This window comes from Hyperoodon ampullatus (assembly GCF_949752795.1).
Source record: "Hyperoodon ampullatus genome assembly, chromosome: 20".
NCBI classification, from domain to species: Eukaryota; Metazoa; Chordata; class Mammalia; order Artiodactyla; family Ziphiidae; genus Hyperoodon; species Hyperoodon ampullatus.
The window spans coordinates 6,167,801-6,188,983 of NC_136933.1; the positions used below are offsets into that span (position 1 = coordinate 6,167,801).

Genomic DNA, 21,183 nt, shown 5'->3' on the forward strand with positions numbered 1-21,183 from the left:
TAATGGAAAGAGGTCAAGGCTCCTCAAACTGATCTATGAAGACTAAATTTTCCATTTGTAGACATTCTTTCTTAATAAAATCCATGAGAATTGCATCCAAACTTGGAACAAATTTTATAAAATCTACAAATATTAAATATTCTGTTTTGTTAATTCTTTGCTATACTATATAAATTTTCTATTTGGTAATTTAGTTATACTCTTCCATTTCAAGCATAAATTTTGCAATGGCCTCAATATTAAGCTAACACAATTATTGGATGCAAGTCAACAATATTTCAGGGCCTATCTTATTGCATAAGTGTTAAAATTAATAAGAAACTGTACCAATTATATTCTTCCATCTATATTATGAAAGCAAATATTTAAATATCTGATTACATTGGAATAAATCAATATTAAATTATAAATTTCCCACTTTTTTATTGTATTAGTGTGCTTTAGAATATTATTATTGTTAATATAAAATGATAGTTTTTCTTTTTAACATTCTTCTCACTTTTCTTTGCTTTTTTAATATACTCTCCTGCCAGGTGTCCTACAACATTGTAATTGAAGGGAAAACGTACACTGTGAACCTAATGCAAAAGTAGGTGACCTACATTATTTTATTACCTGTCTTTGTTCTATTTATAATTATTGTTCATATTTATCCAGAAAGTAACTATTTTGCATTTGTAAATATTTCTAGTTGCTTACTATTTGTCTCCTATTTTATGCTTAAGAAAAACATTTTAAGCCTATATAATAAATATCTAGTACCTGAATCCATATGTATGCTCCCATCTTTTTCCTTCCCAGCAGCATCAGATGTCTACTTGACTATTTATGTGGTTTCATGGAGGATGAATTTTGATATTTTTCTATTTTTATCAAGACATAAATACGACTTGTTTTTCAGTTCTCTTACATTCAACTATATTTGAAAGAACATAGTGGATTTTTGAGTGGAAAGAACAGTGGTTCTTTAAATTAGTTTACATATCAGAATGTATTAAGGACTTAGAATACAACTGTAATTAGCCAAACTCAATCCCATGCCAGCTAAGGAAATCGGGGAATAAAGAAAAATCAAAACAGTAATGGTCGTTTTTAAAATGGGTCCTTTATTAAAAGTTTTGGTCAATTTGTCTCTTTATTATAAATCTTGATAGCTTAAAGATAAGGTCTTTCCATCCTTTTCTTCATCAAGAATGTTCTGGCTTTTCTTACTACTTTTCATTTTCATATATTTTATAATAAACTCTTCCACAAAGATATATCCATAGATATTGATTGTGACTTCATTGAATCTACAGAGTACTTTTGGAGGAATTTTTCCTGTCCTTCCCTTTCAATTTTTTATTCAGTCTGGATTTTTTTTACTGAGTCTGAAATTCTTTTAATGCAGTCCAAATTATTATTTTCTTTGTAGCTATTATTCTTTTCATATTTAAAAAAAATCATTGTCTTCATACAGTCATGAATCCAAGCTGCCATTTTTTTCTAATAGCTTTTATTGTTTTCACTTTCATATTCAACTCTAGGGTTCATCCAGAATTGATCTTTGTGTGTTTCATGAGCATGGGGATCAAGATTCAAATATTTTATCGTATTAGCATCCAATGGATCCAACACATGCTATTAGAAAAAAAAATACTTTCCTCACTGCACTGTAATGAAATGTATGTAATAAATCAAATGACTGTTTATGAGTGGGGTATCTTTCTGGACTATTTTCTCTTATTTTATATGTTTACTCCTGAGCCCTATTTATCTGAACAGATATCACACTATATTAAATACTGTACTAGGTCTTGTTACCCAGCCTTGTTCAACAATTTTAAGATGTCCTTGTTTTTCTTGATCCTTTAATTTTCCATATAATGTCTGAAGTCACCTTTTTTCTTTGTACCTTTTATTTTATATTCTTTTTCTTTCATAGTCTCCATTTTAATGAATCTATTATTTTATATTATACCATTTTCCCTCAATTAAATTCTTTGTTATACAACTTTTTACTATTCTTTTAGTATTTTCTCTAGATTATCGTATTAATCCCTGAATTATTAAATCTAATATACATTATTATTTTACCAGTTATCATACATTGTTAGATCTTCAAACCTTTTAATTTCACTTACCTTCTACCTTTTCATTATTTTTCCTGTATGCTTTTAAACCCCAATGAGATATGACTATTATTTTTTGTATAGTCAATATCCCTTTATAATTAAGCATAAATTTACCCATTCTGTTGCTCCTCATTTTTTCCTGCATTTGTTTCTATCTGCAGTTAATTTCTATACATTTCAGGAATTCTCTATATTTCTATTGTAGGTCTGCTTGTTTTTGATTAATTTGTATTCAGTGTTAAATATTAACCTTACTCTTAAGAACTTTTTTGCTGGAATAAATTCTAGGATGACCTTTTAAAAATGACTTTTGTCCTTTAAAAGCATTATTCCATTGTCTTCTGGCTTTCCTCCTTTCTATTGACAACTTAAGCTATCAGTCTTATTGCTGTTCTTTGAAGGGAACATCTTCGTTTTCTTCTTGATACTTTGAAGGTTTTATTTTGGTTTTCATCAGTCTTTAAAACTAATTTTATGGATGATTTTTCTTTGCTTTTATCATGCTCAAATAAGATAGGATTTACTGAGTCTATATCATCAATTTTGAAAAAACTTTGCTCTTATTTTCAGAGATTTTTAAGTTTAGCTCCTTGGCTACTCTATGCAGCTTCAAAATTTAGCAGATGATTTTACAGGGAAAGAAGCTATGAATCTGATGCAATTTAAATATTCATATTTTTATTCCAGGACTGCACAGCCACCAAAAGTTCTGCTTGTTTCTAGGCTCCCCAATAATAGCTTTCTCCCTGGGCCAAGCATGGATATTTGACTTCTTTCTTTGCCAAAAAAACAGTGCTTGTATATCACTAGCTAAGTCTCTTTATGGGACTTTCAACCCAGAATCTGTGTGTTCCCTGGAGCTCCACCCCACTGTGTGTTATTTTCTTTTTTTGTTACAAGAATACAAAAAGTTGGGCTTCCCTGGTGGCGCAGTGGTTGAGAGTCCACCTGCCGATGCAGGGGACATGGGTTCGTGCCCCGGTCTGGGAAGATCCCATATGCCGCAGAGCGGCTGGGCCCGTGAGCCATGGCCGCTGAGCCTGTGCGTCCGGAGCCTGTGCTCCACAACAGGAGAGGCCACAGCACTGAAAGGCCCACGTACCGCAAAAAAAAAAAAAAAAAAAAAAGAATACAAAAAGTTTTGCTCTGTTTGTCAGCAGTTTGGCTCTTTGACCTTTTGCTTTCACAAATCCAGACTGCCATGGCTGTCACAAATCTTTATACTATACTAATTGGAAAAATGAAAATGAAATACCTACACTCACCCTTTCTCTTTATAGAGCCTTTTAAGCATATTCTTCCCATATTACAAACAATGTATTTTAATGTGAGATCTCCACCTGATCTGTTGAATTCATTTCATATTAGTTCAATACTTATTGACCATTTGTTATTTTCCAGGTATTCTTCTAAGAGCTTGAGATGCATTAGTAAACAAAATGGATATAAATTTTATATTGTTATCAGATGAGACTAATAATGGTATGATAAATAATGGATTAGGAAGAATGTTAGAAAGTGATAAATGCTTAAGCAAAAATATAGAACAAACTAAGAAGTGTCATTTGGAAATCCTATGCTTTAATAATTGAGAAAGTTTCAAATTTTTATAAACTTGTCAAGAGAAGCCTCAGTGAGATATGGATATATAAGCAAAGACTTGAAGTAGTTGAGACAATGAGCCATGTTGAAGAACATCCCAGGAAGGGGCAACAGCTAGTGCAAATACCCTGAGATAAAAGTTTGCCTGTTGTGTTTAAAAAACAGGAAGGAGGACAGTGTGACAGTAAGGTGAGTGAGGAGAGGTCTGAAGACTAGAATTTTTTGAGCAAAATTAAAACTAAATCCATGTACTCAAAGAATCTCTCCCTCACGTGTGCTCTCTCTCTCTCTCTCCTCTCCCTACCTATCTAAAATAAGGATAATAAAAGAAATACCTTTTCAAAATAAAATCTAGGAAACAAATTTTCCATTAAATACTTTTATCTTTATTTTACAGAGTTTTCTTACCTCAAAATTTTAGGGTTTATGGTTATAATAGCACAGGAAGTATGAAACCTCTTGAACAACAGTTTCAGGTATGATTTTTATTGTCTGTTTTACCTTTGTTATGTGAGTTTCTGTGACTGTTTTACTTAGGGTCCACATGTCTCTAGAGTATAACAGGCTGGAGGTATGTTTTGTTTTGGCATGAATGTAACCATTTCCTTTGATGATGTGTCTTGAACTAGCTTTGTGACACAGATGATTAACAAAACCACAAATGATAGTGATGCATTTAAGCTATTATTTCATGATGATGCACATGTATGTGTTTATGTACCTGTGGCAAAAGGGTTGAATATGGAGTGAAATACTTAAAATGAAAAAACATGACTTAAATCAGGAAAGCTAAATCTAGGAAGAAAAGGAAAATCCAAAGACTTGTCTGAAGTACGTTCAGGGACCAAATAAATACACATTAAATTTCATGCACATTTAGGAATATATTAAATTTTCATCTACTTGGAATACTTGGAGCTTCATTTAATAAAGTTTGCCATTTTTTGTAAATATAATAGAGAAGTGAGCATAGAATTTCAAGGAATACCCATGCCTGAAATACTGTTTTGCTTTTTACATTTGCCTTGCCTTACCAATTCCTGTTTTTTTTAATTTGCATTCTACGTAGCGAATTAACAACTACTTTGAAATTAAAGCATTTTTATAGATACTAAGCTCTTAACAGGAGAAATAATAGGTATGGTGAGTTCTTTAAATTTTGCCTAACAGAGTAGGCAAATACATGTGAATCATCTATGGAGTTCTCTATACAAATATATAAATAATGCATACTGTCAAAAAGTTTTATGTTATATACACACGTGCATATATACATAATATTATAGACATACTTATGTATACACACACAATATATGTGTGTGTGTGGCATTTTTTGTGTGTGAGCGTGGTGAAAAAGAGACAGAGAGAAACAGAGTTAAAACAATGAGACAACGAGATGCACAGGGCCGCAATATCCCGCACCTGAATTTTATGTAATTCTGCCATACCTAACACCTAACTCTACTTCCTACCTCCCAGGAGGTAATCATGAGAGACAGATGTATAATTCAAAAGAAAAAGCAAAGATGTTTTATTTATAACCTGGATGTAATAAGTTATTGAGTGCTGGCCTCAAATGCCATGTTTGCCAAAGCTGCAAGCCTATCTTCAGTGTAGGAAAATCCAGGAAAGTTTATTAAATTTGGCTAGAAGCATATAAATCTATTTTTCATAAATTCCACAAATGATTTTCATCCCTAAAAGTTATGTTATCTTTCTAACTAAAGATGTATCTATACGAAAACAAAGCAACCAGTTAGACACAGAAAGAGTTTGTTCCTAGTATCTGCAGTTTACTTTATGATCTCTCCAGGACAGAGAGATACTCATAATGGTCAAAAAGTAAAATTACCAGATGGCATAACAATCCAAAATGTGTATGCACATAAAAATAGACTTCAAATTATAAGAGGCAGAAATTGACAGAAATGAAAAAAGAAATAGGTAAATTATTATTATTATTGAAGATTTAAACATTTCTCTCTCAATAATTGATAGATGAAGTAGAAAGAAACTCAGCAAATATATTGATGCCTTGAGCAGAACTATCAACTTGATCTCATCAACATTTGCAGGTGACCACACACAACAGCAACATTCTTACTGTTGCTGAGTTTATACACATTCTTTTTTGAGTGCTAATAGAAGAATGAACAAGATATAATAAAGGAAAATAGTGCAAAAAACGACAATGATAAAAATAAGAAAAAAACTGGAGAAAGAAATTATATAATAATAATAAACTTTTGATTCCTCCGTCTCAAAATTTTATCCTATGCTGACCTAAAAATGATTTATTTATTAATTTCCAACTTTTCCAATCAACTTATATATAAGGTTGATATAATTTACTGATGGTTCTGAAGAATTAAATACATTATCAATCTGGATAATACAAACCACATTTGGAAGGAAGTGGATGAAATGTGGTGGAAAGGAAGAGGTATTTTACCTTGATTATATAAAGTATAATTTATACAGATGAACCTGTATATGGGACCACAGTGAAAATGTACAAATACGATAAGTCAATGAAATATTTTAAAAATATAAGATACTGTTTTAGTCTATGTCTAAAGATACCACGCAGTAATTTACACATGGAAAGTTTAATGTAAAGAATTATTAATTGTAACAAGGATTAGAGTACAAAAATATGAAGTAAAGAGAACTCTAAAGGTCATAGGAATATCAGATACAAGAAGCAGCCAGCAACCCTGGGACTGGGATAAAGAAGACAGTTTCCTTGCCCCAGAGTTGAGATTGTTAAAAGTGGCACGACCATGGATCTTCAAATAGGACAAGTCACTGTGGTGCTGTACCAAGAGATCTTGCTGTAAAATTTCTCTTTAGAACCCTCTGGAAATCTGTCCTTTGGGTAGCCAGGAAAGCTGTTCATAAGATGTCTCACCGAAGTCACTTTGCTACGGAAGGAGAGGGGCCTAGATGATGGGAGGATACTACTGGCTGATGGGTGCTAGAGACCACCATGCACTGAAGGATCTGGGTACTAGAGAATCTCCAAGCAATGAGGGATCCTGGTTTTGCAAAAAGCTGTACCCTCTGCAGGAGCCTACCAAGCTAGCACAGTGGAACCAAATAGCAAAGCTCTGTTCCCATGCTCTCCAGTACCCTTTACTAGCAAAGCTTCAGTGCCACCTGGCAAAGGAAAAAATAATTAAGAGGCTCATATTCATTTGCACAAAGCAGGCAAAAGGTTAATTTGAAGCTGAGTAGCAATACATCAATAATTGACAGAGCCTACAACTTTGACTACTTAGTTTCTGTATGCACTCTTTTATATACATTTGAACTCTGGAAAAACAACAAAATCACCCTACATTTCTATTTAGCAAGATTCAGCCAACCTTCTCCCAAGTAAAGAAATTATCATTCTTCCCTCAAAATTATGAGACACACAGTCATGAGTCACTGTGTCCATTGCTAAGCTATATTAAGTTCTCCACAAATCTAGTCACAGTCCAACTGAATACTATGTTAACATGAGGTTAAATTAACTTGTAAAGTTAACCTCCAACCACTTGCATGTAAACTAATAACAGGAAGAGGGAAAAAGAAGAAAATGGTTAGCACATACAAATAAAGATACATATGCATATGACAAGCCAAGAGAAAAATATTTAAAGCTACTATAGTCTTCATTTCTGTAATAAGTCATGATTGCCATGTATGACTTCTTTTTCCCACTACCTGCTCCCCATTTCCATTGCTCTCAACCAGAACCTAAGCTTGTTACGGATATTTACCTAGCAGAATAGCACAAATCTTCACTCCCAAAGGGTTTGCATCCTTAATCATATTTTATTTTGGTTACTATTATACTCAGGTGGGTTCAAGACACAGCACTTCTTTAAGCAACAAATTTCCCTATTGTGTTCAGAGTCAGTCACTCCAGCCACTGGGTTAGCCTGTTTGTGCAGTGGCAAAAGGAGCTTGAAATATCCAGTTGGAAGTTTCATCTTCCAAATTAGTGGAATTTTATTGTGTCCCCAGGTGAACAAATTCCCCACTGGGGGCTAGAAGCTAAAAGTTACTGGGACAGAAAGCAAAATGCTACAAAATGGTTATTAGGTATAATGATGGGAAGAGATGCTCCCATTTCAACACCTTACTTCCTGGACCTATGTATTGTGGTTCTCAGAAAACCATGCCATATAATAGTCTTGATTCAAACATAACCCCAGCCTTTCAGAGTAATGTCTCCCAACTACTATGGTAAATGAGTATTCAGTAACCTGGTCTACCTTTCAATTAGGCCAGCTGCTTCCAGATGACAGAGTATATGGTAAGACATGTACGTAAACCAATTGCTGCCCTTAATTTGCTGAGAAATAAGTTTCTGTATCAGACACAACACTGTGCAGAAGCCATGGCAGTGGATAAGGCATTCTGTGAGTCCACAAGTTCTGGTGCTAGAAGAAGCACCATGGACAGGGAAGGTAGTTTTTGTTTTTCAGGGAATTTAATCCATTTACCTACATCATCTAATGTTGGCATACAATTATTCTTAGCATTCCCTTAATAATCCTTCTATAAGGATGGTAGTAATATCCCACTTTTATTTCTGATTTTAGTAATTTGATTCTTTTCTTTTCATAGTCAATCTAGCTAAATAAAGATTTGTCAATTTTGGTTATCTTTTCGCAGAGCCAACTTCTGGTTTCATTGATTTGTTCTATTATCTGTTCTTATTAATTTCACTCTAATCTTTATTATTCCCTTTCTTTTGTTTAATTTAGGTTTAATGTGTTCTTCTTTTTCCTGTGTTATATGTGGTTGAATAGGATATTACTTTGAGATCTTTCTTCTTTATTAATACATGCTTTTATATATATAAATTTATCGAAAGCACTACTTTAGCTGCATCCCATACATTTTAGTATGGTGTGTCTTCATTTTCATTTTCCTTAAATATCTTCTGGTTTCATATTTGATTTATTCTTTAATCCATAGGTTATTTAGGGATATGATATTTAATTTCCACGTCTGTGAGTTTATCCAAATGTTTTCTGTTAATTTTTTCTAAAAAAATGCCTTATTAGCAGAAAACATACTTTTATTACTTCTATACTTTTTTTTTTTTTTTTTTTTTTGCGGTATGCAGGCCTCTCACTGTTGTGGCCTCTCCCGTTACAGAGCACAGGCTCCAGACACACAGGCTCAGCGGCCATGGCTCACGGGCCCAGCCGCTCCACGGCATGTGGGATCTCCCCGGACCGGGGCACGAACCCGTGTTCCCTGCATCGGCAGGCGGACTCTCAACCACTGTGCCACCAGGGAAGCCCACTTCTATACTTTTAAACTGAGGACTTTTTAAATGGATTAGCATATGGTCTATCCTGGAAAATATTTTGTGTACACATTAAGAAGAATGTGTATCTTGTTCTTTGGTGGAGCATTTTACAGATGTTTGCTAGGTTTACTTAGTTTATGATTTTTTTTTCAAGTCTTATATTTCCTTGCTGATCTTCTGCCTAGTTGTTCCACTGATCGTTGAAAGTGGCAGAGAAGAAGAAAAGAAGTCTTCAACTATAAGTGTTGAGTTCTCTATTTCTCCCTTAGTATCTACCTATTTTTTTATGCACTGTGGTGCTCTGATATTTGGTACCTATGTTTTCAAGTGTTATGTCTTCCTGATGCATTAAACCTTTTATTAGTATAAAATACTGCTCTTTATTTCTAGTAACATTTTTTTCTTTCAAAGTCTACTTTGTCTGATATAAATATAGTCAATCCAGTTTGCTCATGGTTGCTAGTTACATGATAATCTTTTTTCATTCCTTTAATTTGAGTCTGTGTCTTTGAACTTAAAGCATGTTGTCTTTCAACAGTTTATAGTAGTCTTTTCACATTGTCTGACAATCTGCCTTTTATTGGATTGTTTAATTCAATCACATTTAATGCTATTATTGATATAGTTGTATTTGCACCTGCATTTTACTTTTTGTTTTGTATGTGTCTCATGTGTTTTTGTTCCTCTTTTTTCTCGTTTTAGTGTTTTTTTTCCCTGTTAGGTGGATATATTCTACTGAAGAATTTAAATTTCCTTAATGATTTTTCAGTATTTTGAGTTTTTAGTGATTTCCCTAGGGCTTACCTTACACACTTTAACTTATCAGATGCAGATTTAGATTTATATTACCTTAATTCCAGTGATATATAGAAACATTGCTCCTATAAAACTCTACTTCCTTCATGTTTATGGTATTATTGTTGTACATATTACATTTATTAATGTTACAAACCCAACAGTACATTGTTATAATTACTTTACTATCTGCAGTCATTTCCTTAACACAGTACCTCTTTGTTTCCACTCACCTCCTATATGCTGTTACTGGCAAATATATTTCCTGGCCCCAATAATATGCCCTATTCATATTATTTTACTCAATTGATTTTTAAATCAGTTAAGAGAAAAAAGGCGGAAATACGCATTTATATTATGTTTTTAAGTTACATAATAACCTGTATGAGCTCTCTTTGGATGTTTATGTGGATTTGAATCACTATCTGAGATTGCTTACTTTCAACCTGAAGAATTTCCTCAAGTATTACTTGTAAGGCAGGACAATTAACAACAAATTCTCAAAGTTTTCATTTATATGGAAATGTCTTTAGTTTGATTTTGTTTCTCATTTTTCTTACTGAATTTTTCATATTTTCTTGTATGGCTATTTACTTATTTTCTCTCAGGACTATTTGTCCTTATGTCCACTTCTGAGGGATTTAAATTGTCATTTACTTATTTTCATCAGTTTCACTAGGGATCAGATCTATAGAGTTCCTCATGATGTCATACCAAAAGTTAACTCTCCATATCTTTATTTTTGAAGAATAATTTTGCTTAATATATAATTCTAAGTGCCAGGGTTTTTTCCTCTCTCAGCATTTTTTTTGTTGTTGTTCATTGTGTCCTGCCTCCTTACATGTGTGTGTGCGTGTGTGTGTGTGTGTATATGTAAAGAAGTACCATTATTTACATCATTACTCCTATGAATGTTATATGTTACTTTTCTCTGGTTTATTTCAAGATGTTCTCTTCATTTTTGGTTTTCAGCAGTTTATTATATGATTGGTTCCTTAGGTCTTGTGGAAATAAATAAAAACCAAGCAAATGAGAATAAACAAAGGTTACTTATTCATAGCAAGGACGTCATCCACTTTCACTTGCATTTTGGCAGATACGCAAAGGCAGGCAGAACAGTGGGAAAGCTTTATAGTGGAAGGAAGGGAAGACCTCAGGTGTGCTCTGATTGAAGGTTGTTGGTGGGGGCTGCTGTAGATGCGTTAACTATGTGACTGGAGTGTTTATCTGGCTTTTCTCTCCTTGGTTCTAAGGTGGAAGCAGGGACAAAAATTCGGGAAGCTGAAAGTTTTTATTTTATTTTTTATATATTTATTTTAAGTTTTGTTTTATTTATTTATTTTTGGCTGTGTTGGGCCTTTGTTGCTGTGCATGGGCTTTCTCTAGTTGTGTCAAGCTGGGGTTACTCTTCGTTGCAGTGCACGGGCTTCTCACTGAGGTGGCTTCTCTTGTTGTGGAGCACAGGCTTCAGTAGTTGTGGCTCACAGACTCAGTAGTTGTGGCTCGCGGGCTCTAGAGCGGAGGCTCAGGAGTTGTGGCACACGGGCTTAGTTGCTCCGCAGCATGTGGGATCTTCCCGGACCAGGGATCGAACGGGTGTCCCCTGCATTGGCAGGCAGATTCTCAACCACTGCACCACCAGGGAAGAACAAGCTGATAGTTTTTAATCAAGTCTTTGTTATTGGGACTGATTGCTATATAAGTTATTGGTTAGCTTCCTGGATTATTACTGGAGATAGCAGCATGACTTCCTACAAAGTCAGCTATTTATTGTTAGTAAAGAGGTTGGGGCTTCCCTCGTGGCGCAGTGGTTGAGAGTCTGCCTGCCGATGCAGGGGACGCAGGTTCGTGCTCCAGTCCGGGAAGATCCCACATGCTGCAGGGCAGCTGGGCCCGTGAGCCATGGCCGCTGAGCCTGCGCGTCCGGAGCCTGTGCTCCGCAATGGGAGAGGCCACAACAGTGAGAGGCCCGCGTACCGCAAAAAAAAAAAAAAAAAAAAAAAGAGGTTGGTTTCCTGCAGGTCAGAGTTCTATTTTTATATATGGTTTGGCCATTGCCCATTTGTTTATTCATTGTCTCAATCTATAAATGTGGTTTCTCACTAAATTTGGGGAAATTTTGGCCATGATTTTTTCAAATACTTTTATACCTATTTTCTCTTTCCATTTTTCTGGACCTCCAATTAAACATATTTTAGATAACATTGTCCCACAGGTTCCTGCAGCCATATTCCATTTTTAAAGCTTGTTTTCTCTCAGGTTTCTTTCAGATTCAATGGTTTCTATAGATCTGTATTCTAGGGTTTTTGTTTTTTGTTTTTGTTTTTGCTTTTTGCAAAAAAGCAGTGTCAGTAAAACATATCCAGTGTATTTCATTTTAAATGTATTTCTTTGTTCTAGAATTTAGAGTTAGCATTTTTGTAACATTTTATTTCTCTGCTGAATTTCCTAATTGCTTCCCTTATTATGCCCAAAATTTCCTTAATGTTCTTCATCATGTTTTTAATATCTGTTTTAAATCCATTTATTTACTAATTCCAAAATCCGGTGTTATTTTGAAGTCAGTTTCTTTCTGGTTTTACTTTTGACTATGGACCACATTTTTCTTTTATTCATATATCTAATATTTTAAATCATATACTGGTGATATTCCATGATACATTGGAGAGCTTGTGATTCTTTTCTCTAAAGAGTTCTCAGGGTCAGTAAGATTGTGTTTTTTGTAGGAACATTTGCTACTTTGTGCTGCCCTGCCAAGGGGAGGCCCTCAGGTGAAAACCAGTATAACACAAAACTCAGTAAATGCAGTTTTCGTCTTTCTGTTGTTGATTCCCTTCTCTCACCTTTTCTTGCCTGCCTTTGTTGTTGGAGTTTAAAAAATAATTTTTCAGAGTCTACATTTATCATTGATGAGAAGGCTAATCCAATGCAAGCTACTCTGCCATTATACTAAAGTAATCTTGAAAAGAAAAAATTATCTTTTGGGTTTATTTATTTTTTACATCTACCTTGAAAAATTAAGTCAGAAGAGTTTGAAGAAACAAGTTTTTGATGATTTTTACCTTGATCCTAATGATTGGGTTGTCATGTTTCATTTATAACAGAAAAAATCATGGAAGTGTACTTATTCTTTGGGACATGTAGGGACAGTTTTGGAAAACTAACCCAAATGTTCATCTAATGATGTTATAAATCCATTTTGGAAACAATTAGTGCTTGACACATACATATGTGTGTGTGTGTGTGTGTGTGTGTGTGTGTGTTTTAAGTATTTGAGAATAGTGCATTTAACATGAATTATTCTAATGGAAATATATGTGTTTATTTTTCAGAACTTATGCTACTACCAAGGGTATATTGAAGGTTATCCACATTCTATGGTGATCATTAGCACATGTACTGGACTCAGGTTGTTATACATAATTTTATGGTTACAAAAAATGGAATTTTTAAGAAATAATTTTCAAATTTGAAAAATTATAATCAGAAGCTTTATTTTTAAATTAATTTTATTGGAGTATAGTTGATTTACAATGTTCTGTTAGTTTCTGCTGTACAGCAAAGTGAATCAGTTATACATATACGTATACCCACTCTTTTTTAGATTCTATTCTCATATATAGGTCATTATAGAGTATTGAGTAGAGTTCCCTGTGCTATATGGTAGGTTCTTATTAGTTATCTACTTTATATATAATAGTGTGTGTATGTCAATCCCAATATCCCAATTCATCCCACCCCACCTTCCCCCCTTGGTAACCATAAGTTTGTTTTCTACATCTGTGACTCTATTTATGTTTTGTAAATAGGTTCATTTGTACCTTTTTTTTAATATTCCACATATAAGTGATATCATATGATATATATCTTTCTCTGTCTGACTTACTTCACTCACTTCACTCAGTATGATAATCTTTAGGTCCATAGATTTTGCTAAAAATGGCATTATTTCATTCTGTATTTATGGCTGAGTAATGTACCATTGTATATATGTACCACATCTTCTTTATCCATTTCTCTGTTGATGGACATTTAGGTTGCTTCCATGTCCTGACTATTGTAAAAAGTGCTGCAGTGAAATTTGGGGTACATGTATCTTTTCAAATTATGCTTTTCTGCAGATATATACCCAGGAGTAGGATTGCTGGATCATATAGTAGCTCTATTTTTAGTTTTTTAAGGAACCTCCATACTGTTCTCCATAGTGGCAGCACCAATTTACATTCCCACCAACAGTGTAGGAAGGTTCCCTTTTCTCCACACCCTCTCCAGTATTTATTGCTTGTAGATTTTTTGATGATGGCCATTCTGACCTGTGTGAAGTGATACCCCATTGTAGTTTTGATTTGCATTTCTCTAATAATTGGTGATGTGAAGCATCTTTTCATGTGCCTCTTGGCCATCTGTATGTCTTCTTTGGAGGAATGTGTATTTAGATCTTCCACCCATTTTTTGATTGGGTTGTTTCATTTTTTGATATTGAGCTGTATGAGCTGTTTGCATATTTTGGAGATTAATCCCTTGTCGGTCGTTTCATTTGCAAATATTTTCTACCATTTTGTGGATGGTCTTTTTGTTTTGTTGATGGTTTCCTTTGCTGTGTAAAAGCCTTTGAGTTTAATTAGGTCTCATTTGTTTATTTTTGTTATTATTTTCATTACTCTAGGAGGTAGATCAGAAAAAGATCTTGCTTCGGTTTATGTCAGAGAGTGTTCTGCCTATGTTTTCCTCTAAGAGTTTTATAGTATCCAGTCTTACATTTAGGTCTTTAATCCATTTTGAGTTTATTTTTGTGTATGGTGTTAGGGAGTGTTCTAATTTCATTCTTTTACATGTAGCGGTCCAGTTTTCCCAGCACCACTTATTGAAGAGACTGTCTTTTCTCCATTTTATATTCTTGCCTCCTTTGTCATAGATTAGGTGACCATAGGTGCATAGGTTTATATCTGGACTTTCTAGCCTGTTCCATTGATCTATATTTGTGTTATTGTGCCAGTACCATACTGTCTTGATTACTGTAGCTTTGTAGTATTGTCTGAAATCAGGGAACCTGATTCCTCTAGTCCATTTTTCTTTCTCAAGATTGCTTTGGCTATTCGGGGTCTTTTGTGTTTTCATATAAATTATGAAATTTTTTGTTCTAGTTCTGTGAAAAATGCCATTGGTTGTTTGATAGAGATTGCATTGAATCTGTAGATTGCTTTGGGTAGTGTAGTCATTTTCACAATATTGATTGTTCCAATCTAAGAACATGTTATATCTGTTTGTGTCATCTTTGATTTCTTTCATCAGTATCTTACAGTTTTCTGAATACAGGTCTTTTGCCTCCTTAGGTAGGTTAATTGCTAGGTACTTTATTCTTATTGATGTGATAGTAAATGGCATTGTTTCCTCAATTTCTCTTTCTGAGCTTTCATTAGTAGTGTATAGGAATGCAACAGATTTCTGCACATTAATTTTGTATCCTGTGACTTTACCAAATTCATTGATGAGCCCTAGTAGTTTTCTGGTGGCATCTTTAGGATTTTCTATGTATAGTATCATGTCATCTGCAGACAGTTTAACTTCTTTTCCAATTTGTATTTCTTTTTCTTCTCTGATTGCCATGGCTAGGACTTCCAAACTATGTTGAATGAAAGTGGAGAGAGTGGACATCCTTGTCTTGTTCCTGATCTTAGAGGAAATGCTTTCAGTTTTTCACTGTTGAGAATGATGTTTGCTGTGGGTTTGTCATATATGGCCTTCATTATGTTGAGGTAGGTTCCCTCTATGCCCACTTTCTGGAAAGGTTTTATCATATATGGGTGTTGAATTTTGTCAAAAGCCTTTTCTGCATCTATTGAGATGATCATATTGTTTTTATTCTTCAGTTTGTTAATGTGGTGTATCACACTGATTGGTTTACGTATGTTGAAGAATCCTTGCATCATTGGGATAAATCCCACTTGATCATGGTGTATGATTCTTTTAATGTGTTGTCGGATTTGGTTAGCTAGTATTTTGTTGAGGATTTTTGCATCTATGTTCATCAGTGATATTGACCTGTAGTGTGTGTGTGTGTGTGTGTGTGTGTGTGTGTGTGTGTGATACCTTTGTCTGGTTTTGGTATCAGGGTGATGGTGGCCTCATAGAATGAGTTTCTGAGTGTTACTTTCTCTGCAATTTTTTGGAATGGTTTGAGAAGGACATGTGTTAGCTCTTCTCTAAGTGTTTGATAGAATTCGCCTGTGAAGCCTTCTGGTCCTGGACTTTTGTTTGTTGGCAGTTTTAAAATCACTGTTTCAATTTCAGTACTTGTGAGTGGTCTGTTTATATTTTCTATTTCTTCCTGGTTCAGTCTTGGAGGGTTGTATCTTTCTAAGAATTTGTCCATTTCTTCTAGGCTGTTCATTTTATTGGCATATAATTGCTTGTAGTAGTCTCTTATGATCCTTTGTATTTCTATGGTGTCAGTTTCAACTTCTCCTTTTTCTTTCTAGTTGTATTAATTTGAGTCCTCTCCCTTTTTTTTCTTCATGAGGCTGGCTAAAGGTTTATCAATTTTATTTATCTTCTCAAAGAACCAGCTTTTAGTTTCCGTGATCTTTGCTAAGTTATAAAGTGAGGCATGGCTTATAGTGGGAAATTGTCATTGGAAAAGCACAGCATGGAGACTTTTGTACTGTCTCCTACTCTTCTCCTAAATTAAGATTTTTTAGTGTATGTGGAGACCACAGAGTACTAATAGCTTGGTAAATACCAATAGCATTACTACTCTGTTCCACTCAGTAAATTTGTGGATACTCAGTAACTTTTTCTTACTTCACCACATATGGCTAAGAATGAAAATAACCTGCATACTATAAAAAAAAACTGATTGTGTCATTTTATTGACTTTGTGAAAAATGAACTATTTTATTTATTCACTTAGTTTTTGGAATTTTTAGGGGCTTACTACAATTTGAAAATGTAAGTTATGGAATTGAGCCCTTGGAGCCTTCAGTTGGTTTTGAACATGTGATTTATCAAATAAAACGTAGGAATACAAGTGCTTCTTTATATGCTGAGAAGGATATTGAGTCAAGAGAAAAGCCCTATAAAATACAAATTATAGAGGTAAGTGATCAATTGAATAAGCTATATAGTTATTACTATGCAGCAATATAAAAAATGTATTTTTTCTGATAAAAACTTATTTACATTAACATATGTATATGAGAGAGAGAAAGAGAGAGAGAGTGATACCAGAAACTTCATTACATATTGTAAGTCTTAAAACTAGTCATTCAGTTTTCCAGAACACCAAGATGGCATTTTCTGCTGTTAGTGGCATTTTTCCCTGTGATCCAGACCTTTGTTGTCTGCAGATGCTCTCCTTTCTCCATATCCATTATATCAAAGTTTTGATATAATAAACATAAGTGACATTCACATAAATTCACATAAAATGAAGATACTTTTCTAGGATGCTGAGAAGAATCACTAGTGTCTTTTAAGGCAACTGCCTCAGGGTAGGCCATTACATTTTTTCTTATATCCTTATCCAGGGATGGAGAGACTGCTTCTACTGGCAAAGAAGACTCATCAGAATTTAGAAGTTTAGGGACTTCCCTGGTGGCACCATAGTTAGGAATCCACCTGCCAATGCAGGGGACATGGTTTCAATCCCTGGTCTGGGAAGATCCCACATGCCATGAAGCAACTAAGCCCATATGCCACAACTACTGAGCCTGCACTCTAGAGCTCACGAGCCACAACTACTGAGCCCGTGTGCCACAGCTACTGAAGCCCGCATGCCTAGAGCCTGTGCTCCGCAACAGGAGAAGCCACCACAATGAGAAGCCCGTGCACAACAACAAAGAGTAGCCCCCACTGGCCACAACTAGAGAAAGCCCGCGCACAGCAATGAAGAACCAACACAGCCTAAACAAACAAACAAACAAACAAATAAATAAATAATTATAAAAAATAGAATTTAGGGGTTTAGTGACCCCAGCTTCATCAGAGTTTCCCATATACCCCCATTCCAATTTTTAGGATCTTATTTCCTCCAGTAGACACCCTGTGAGGGTGGAAATTCAATTTGTGTTGTAGTTCATCCACTCACAAAATGAGATTCTGGGTTTGGTTTTCAACAATCTCAGCTCTGCACCAACAGTGGCTAAAGGTATTTTTCAAGAAAGACACCTCTCCAAGGAAACAGAACCAACATAATATATGTATATGTGTGTGTGTGTGTGTATACACACACATATATATTTGATGTAAACACACACACACACAAAGAGAGGGAGAATGAGAGGATTTAGAGTAGACTGTAGACTGGCAGGCTGGAGACAAGGGAAGAGTTGTATTCAAGTCTAAAGGCAGTCAGCTGGAAGGATTCTTTCTTGCTTAAAAGGTAGTCTTTGTTCTAATAAGGCCTTCAACTAATCAGCTGAGCTCCACACATATTATGAAGGGTAATCTACTCCACTAAAAGTCCACCAATTTAAATGTTTATCTTATCCAAAATCATTTTCACAGAGACATCCAGAGTAATTTTTGAACAAAAATCTGGGCATTCTGGCCCAGGCAAGTTCACAGAAAAAATTAACCATCACACCAGGTGTACAAAATTTATTTCATATTTCCTCCAAAAGTTTTATTCTTTAATCTCTTACATTTCAATATATGATCCAATTTAATTTAATTTTTGTATGGAGTGAAGGAGGGCTCTAAGTTCATCATTTTTCATATGCATATCTAGTTTTCCCAACACCATTTGTTGAAAAGACTCATGTTTGTTCCACTGAATCTTCATGGCCCTTTTTTTCAAACATCAGTTGACCACAGATGTTAGGGATTATTTCTGCACTTGCAATAATACTCCATTGATCTTATGTCTATTCTTATGCCAGAGCCACACTTTTTACTACTATGCCTTTGAAATAAGTTTTGGAATTAGTAAGTGTACATCCTTCAGTAATGTTCTTTTTCAAGATTGTTTTGGCTATTCTTGATACTGTCAATCTCCAAATAAATTTTAAAATTCACTTATTTTCAATTCCCTGAAAAAGCAAGCTGGGATTCTGTTGATTCTGTAGATTAATCTTGGAAATATTGCCACTTAACAATATTAACTCGTCCTATCCATGAACATTGAGTAACTTTTTGTTTTTAGGTCTTCTTTAATTTTTTACCACAATCTTTTGTATAGTTGTCTACAAGTTGTCAGCCAAACTTCTTATGTTAAATTTATTTCTACAAATTTTGTCATTTATATGCTATTTCATATTTAAAATTTTATTTCAAATTTGGATTTCTCATTATTCATGTTTGGAAATGATTGACTTTTGTATACTGATTTCATATTCTGCAAACTTGTTTAAATTGGGTATTAGTTTTTTATTGTACTTTTTGTAGTTTTCTAAGTATAAGATGATGTCATCTTAAATAAAGATTATGTTCTTCCTTTTCAATTACGAAAAGGAAGAAAAAAAATTGTCTTGGACCAATTTTAAGAAAAAAGTCCACCACTATTAAGTATAATGTTAATGGTGAAATAATATAAAAACTTTCTGGAATTTTCAACTCACTTTACTCTCTGATAAAATTCTCCTGCTTCACTTTCTATCTCACTTTCTCTGACTATTCCTTATACACTCATGTTCTAGATAATGATATTTCTTGTGTTATGTCTCAGGGTTTTGTTTGTCTTGTATATTGTCTTGTATATTTTTTCACGGCTTTATCTACTGTGATTTATAGATCTCCCACTCTTATTCCAATTTTTTCTGAGTTATTGTTCTTACATTGGACATAATGACTGCCCAAGTTAAACAAAATACACAAACACACACATTAACTATCTACCTACTTATCTATTTATCTGTCTATATCGTCTGTCATCTATCATCATCTTCATGTCCCTCTCACTTCCTGAATATTCTTACCAGTGGGCTTTGGTATCTTTTAACTTTAACTTTTTAATCCAACTATATTGCAATTGGATCATTTAGTAGTGTTCTCCAATCTTCTTCCCTAGCTCCAATTCTTTAGTGTTTATTTGACCAAAGCAAACTTTCATGCAATTGATGTCAACTTTATATAGCACATTTCCAAGAAATTGGTTTCCTTTATTGGCTACTTTCATTTACTAAATAAAATAGCTTTTGAGGTCTTCTGAAATCTTAACACCTGCCCACCTTCCCAATATACAGATTTCTTGGCATTCTTTTATGCATCTTTGTCTTAAATTTTTAATTATTTTGCTAAAACGGACTGTATCTTTTCCCCATGAAAGCTTATTGTCCAGTAAATAAATGAATAAATTATAATCAACTAAATATCATCAATCCCTATCTCAAAGATGAAAATAAACAAGGATTACTTCAGGAAATGTAAGTCAACTAACACTTATGTTGCTTAAAACAAAGAAATAGCTTTGAATCCCTCAAACCATTAATATTTTGTTAGTTTCAATTAATATAAATGTTTATTTTTCTCCTCGAATAAAGTTCATTTCCTTGTTTAGGCACTTCAATGAAACTTTGGAATCCTATAAGCAAAACTATCATGAAGCATTCGGTGCTTCCTTTTGGATGGAAATGAAAATAAACCAATTAGACCATAAGGGGATTTCATTTGCATTAAAAAAAAAAAAAAAAAAAAAAACCCCTCAAGTCTCCAAGGTTTTAAAAGAGAATTTTTAAATGGAGGGAAAAAATGAATGATCATTCACCCCTAAATTTGTCTTACTGACCTATTGACTTTTTTTCCTTTAAATTACTATAATCTTCACTTTTCTCTGCTAAATCCTGGATTTGTTTTTCTCTATTGCTCCTCTTTATATTAAGGAAAATGGTTTAACTAAAATGTGATAGTTTTGAACTTTCAAAGGATTAAATACCAGTGTAAAAAGAAAAAAATTCAGGCATTAAAATACGCATAATAAAAGTTTTCTCGGGCTTCCCTGGTGGTGCAGTGGTTGAGAGTCCGCCTGCCGATGCAGGGGATACGGGTTCGTGCCCCGGTCCGGGAGGATCCTGGGTGCCGTGGAGCGGCTGGGCCCCTGAGCCAAGGCCGCTGAGCCTGCGCGTCCGGAGCCTGTGCTCCGCAACGGGAGAGGCCACAACGGTGAGAGGCCCGCGTACCACAAAAAAAAAAAAAAAAAAAAAAGTTTTCTCAATTTTTGAAATTTGATCCTCTTTTTCTGCTTCTATATATTTGTCCAGTGCTTATACGTGGTATGCTATTGTAGTAACAAACTATTTTGAGTTAACTGCACTACAGTCTTAAAGTGCCCACAAAGACTGTCTTCCAAATTTTCCCTAGTACATTCCTCCTAGGTTAACTTCATGTAGAAATAATGATGAACATAAGTAATATTTTATTAAA

At 34.3% G+C, this 21,183-nt stretch overlaps 1 protein-coding gene across 1 annotated transcript in view; it reads left to right on the forward strand.

Moving 5' to 3' along the window:
- Positions 1-467: 467 nt before the first annotated feature.
- LOC307068793 (disintegrin and metalloproteinase domain-containing protein 2-like) overlaps positions 468-21,183 on the forward strand; it is a gene marked incomplete at both ends in the record, with an annotated part of 77,243 nt that continues 56,527 nt past the window's right edge. Inside the window, 4 exons of the mRNA XM_079726822.1 lie at positions 468-589; positions 4,114-4,192; positions 13,158-13,234; positions 16,752-16,920. Of these exons, the coding sequence (XP_079582948.1) occupies positions 468-589; positions 4,114-4,192; positions 13,158-13,234; positions 16,752-16,920 (447 nt within the window). The remainder of the gene's footprint in view (positions 590-4,113; positions 4,193-13,157; positions 13,235-16,751; positions 16,921-21,183) is intronic.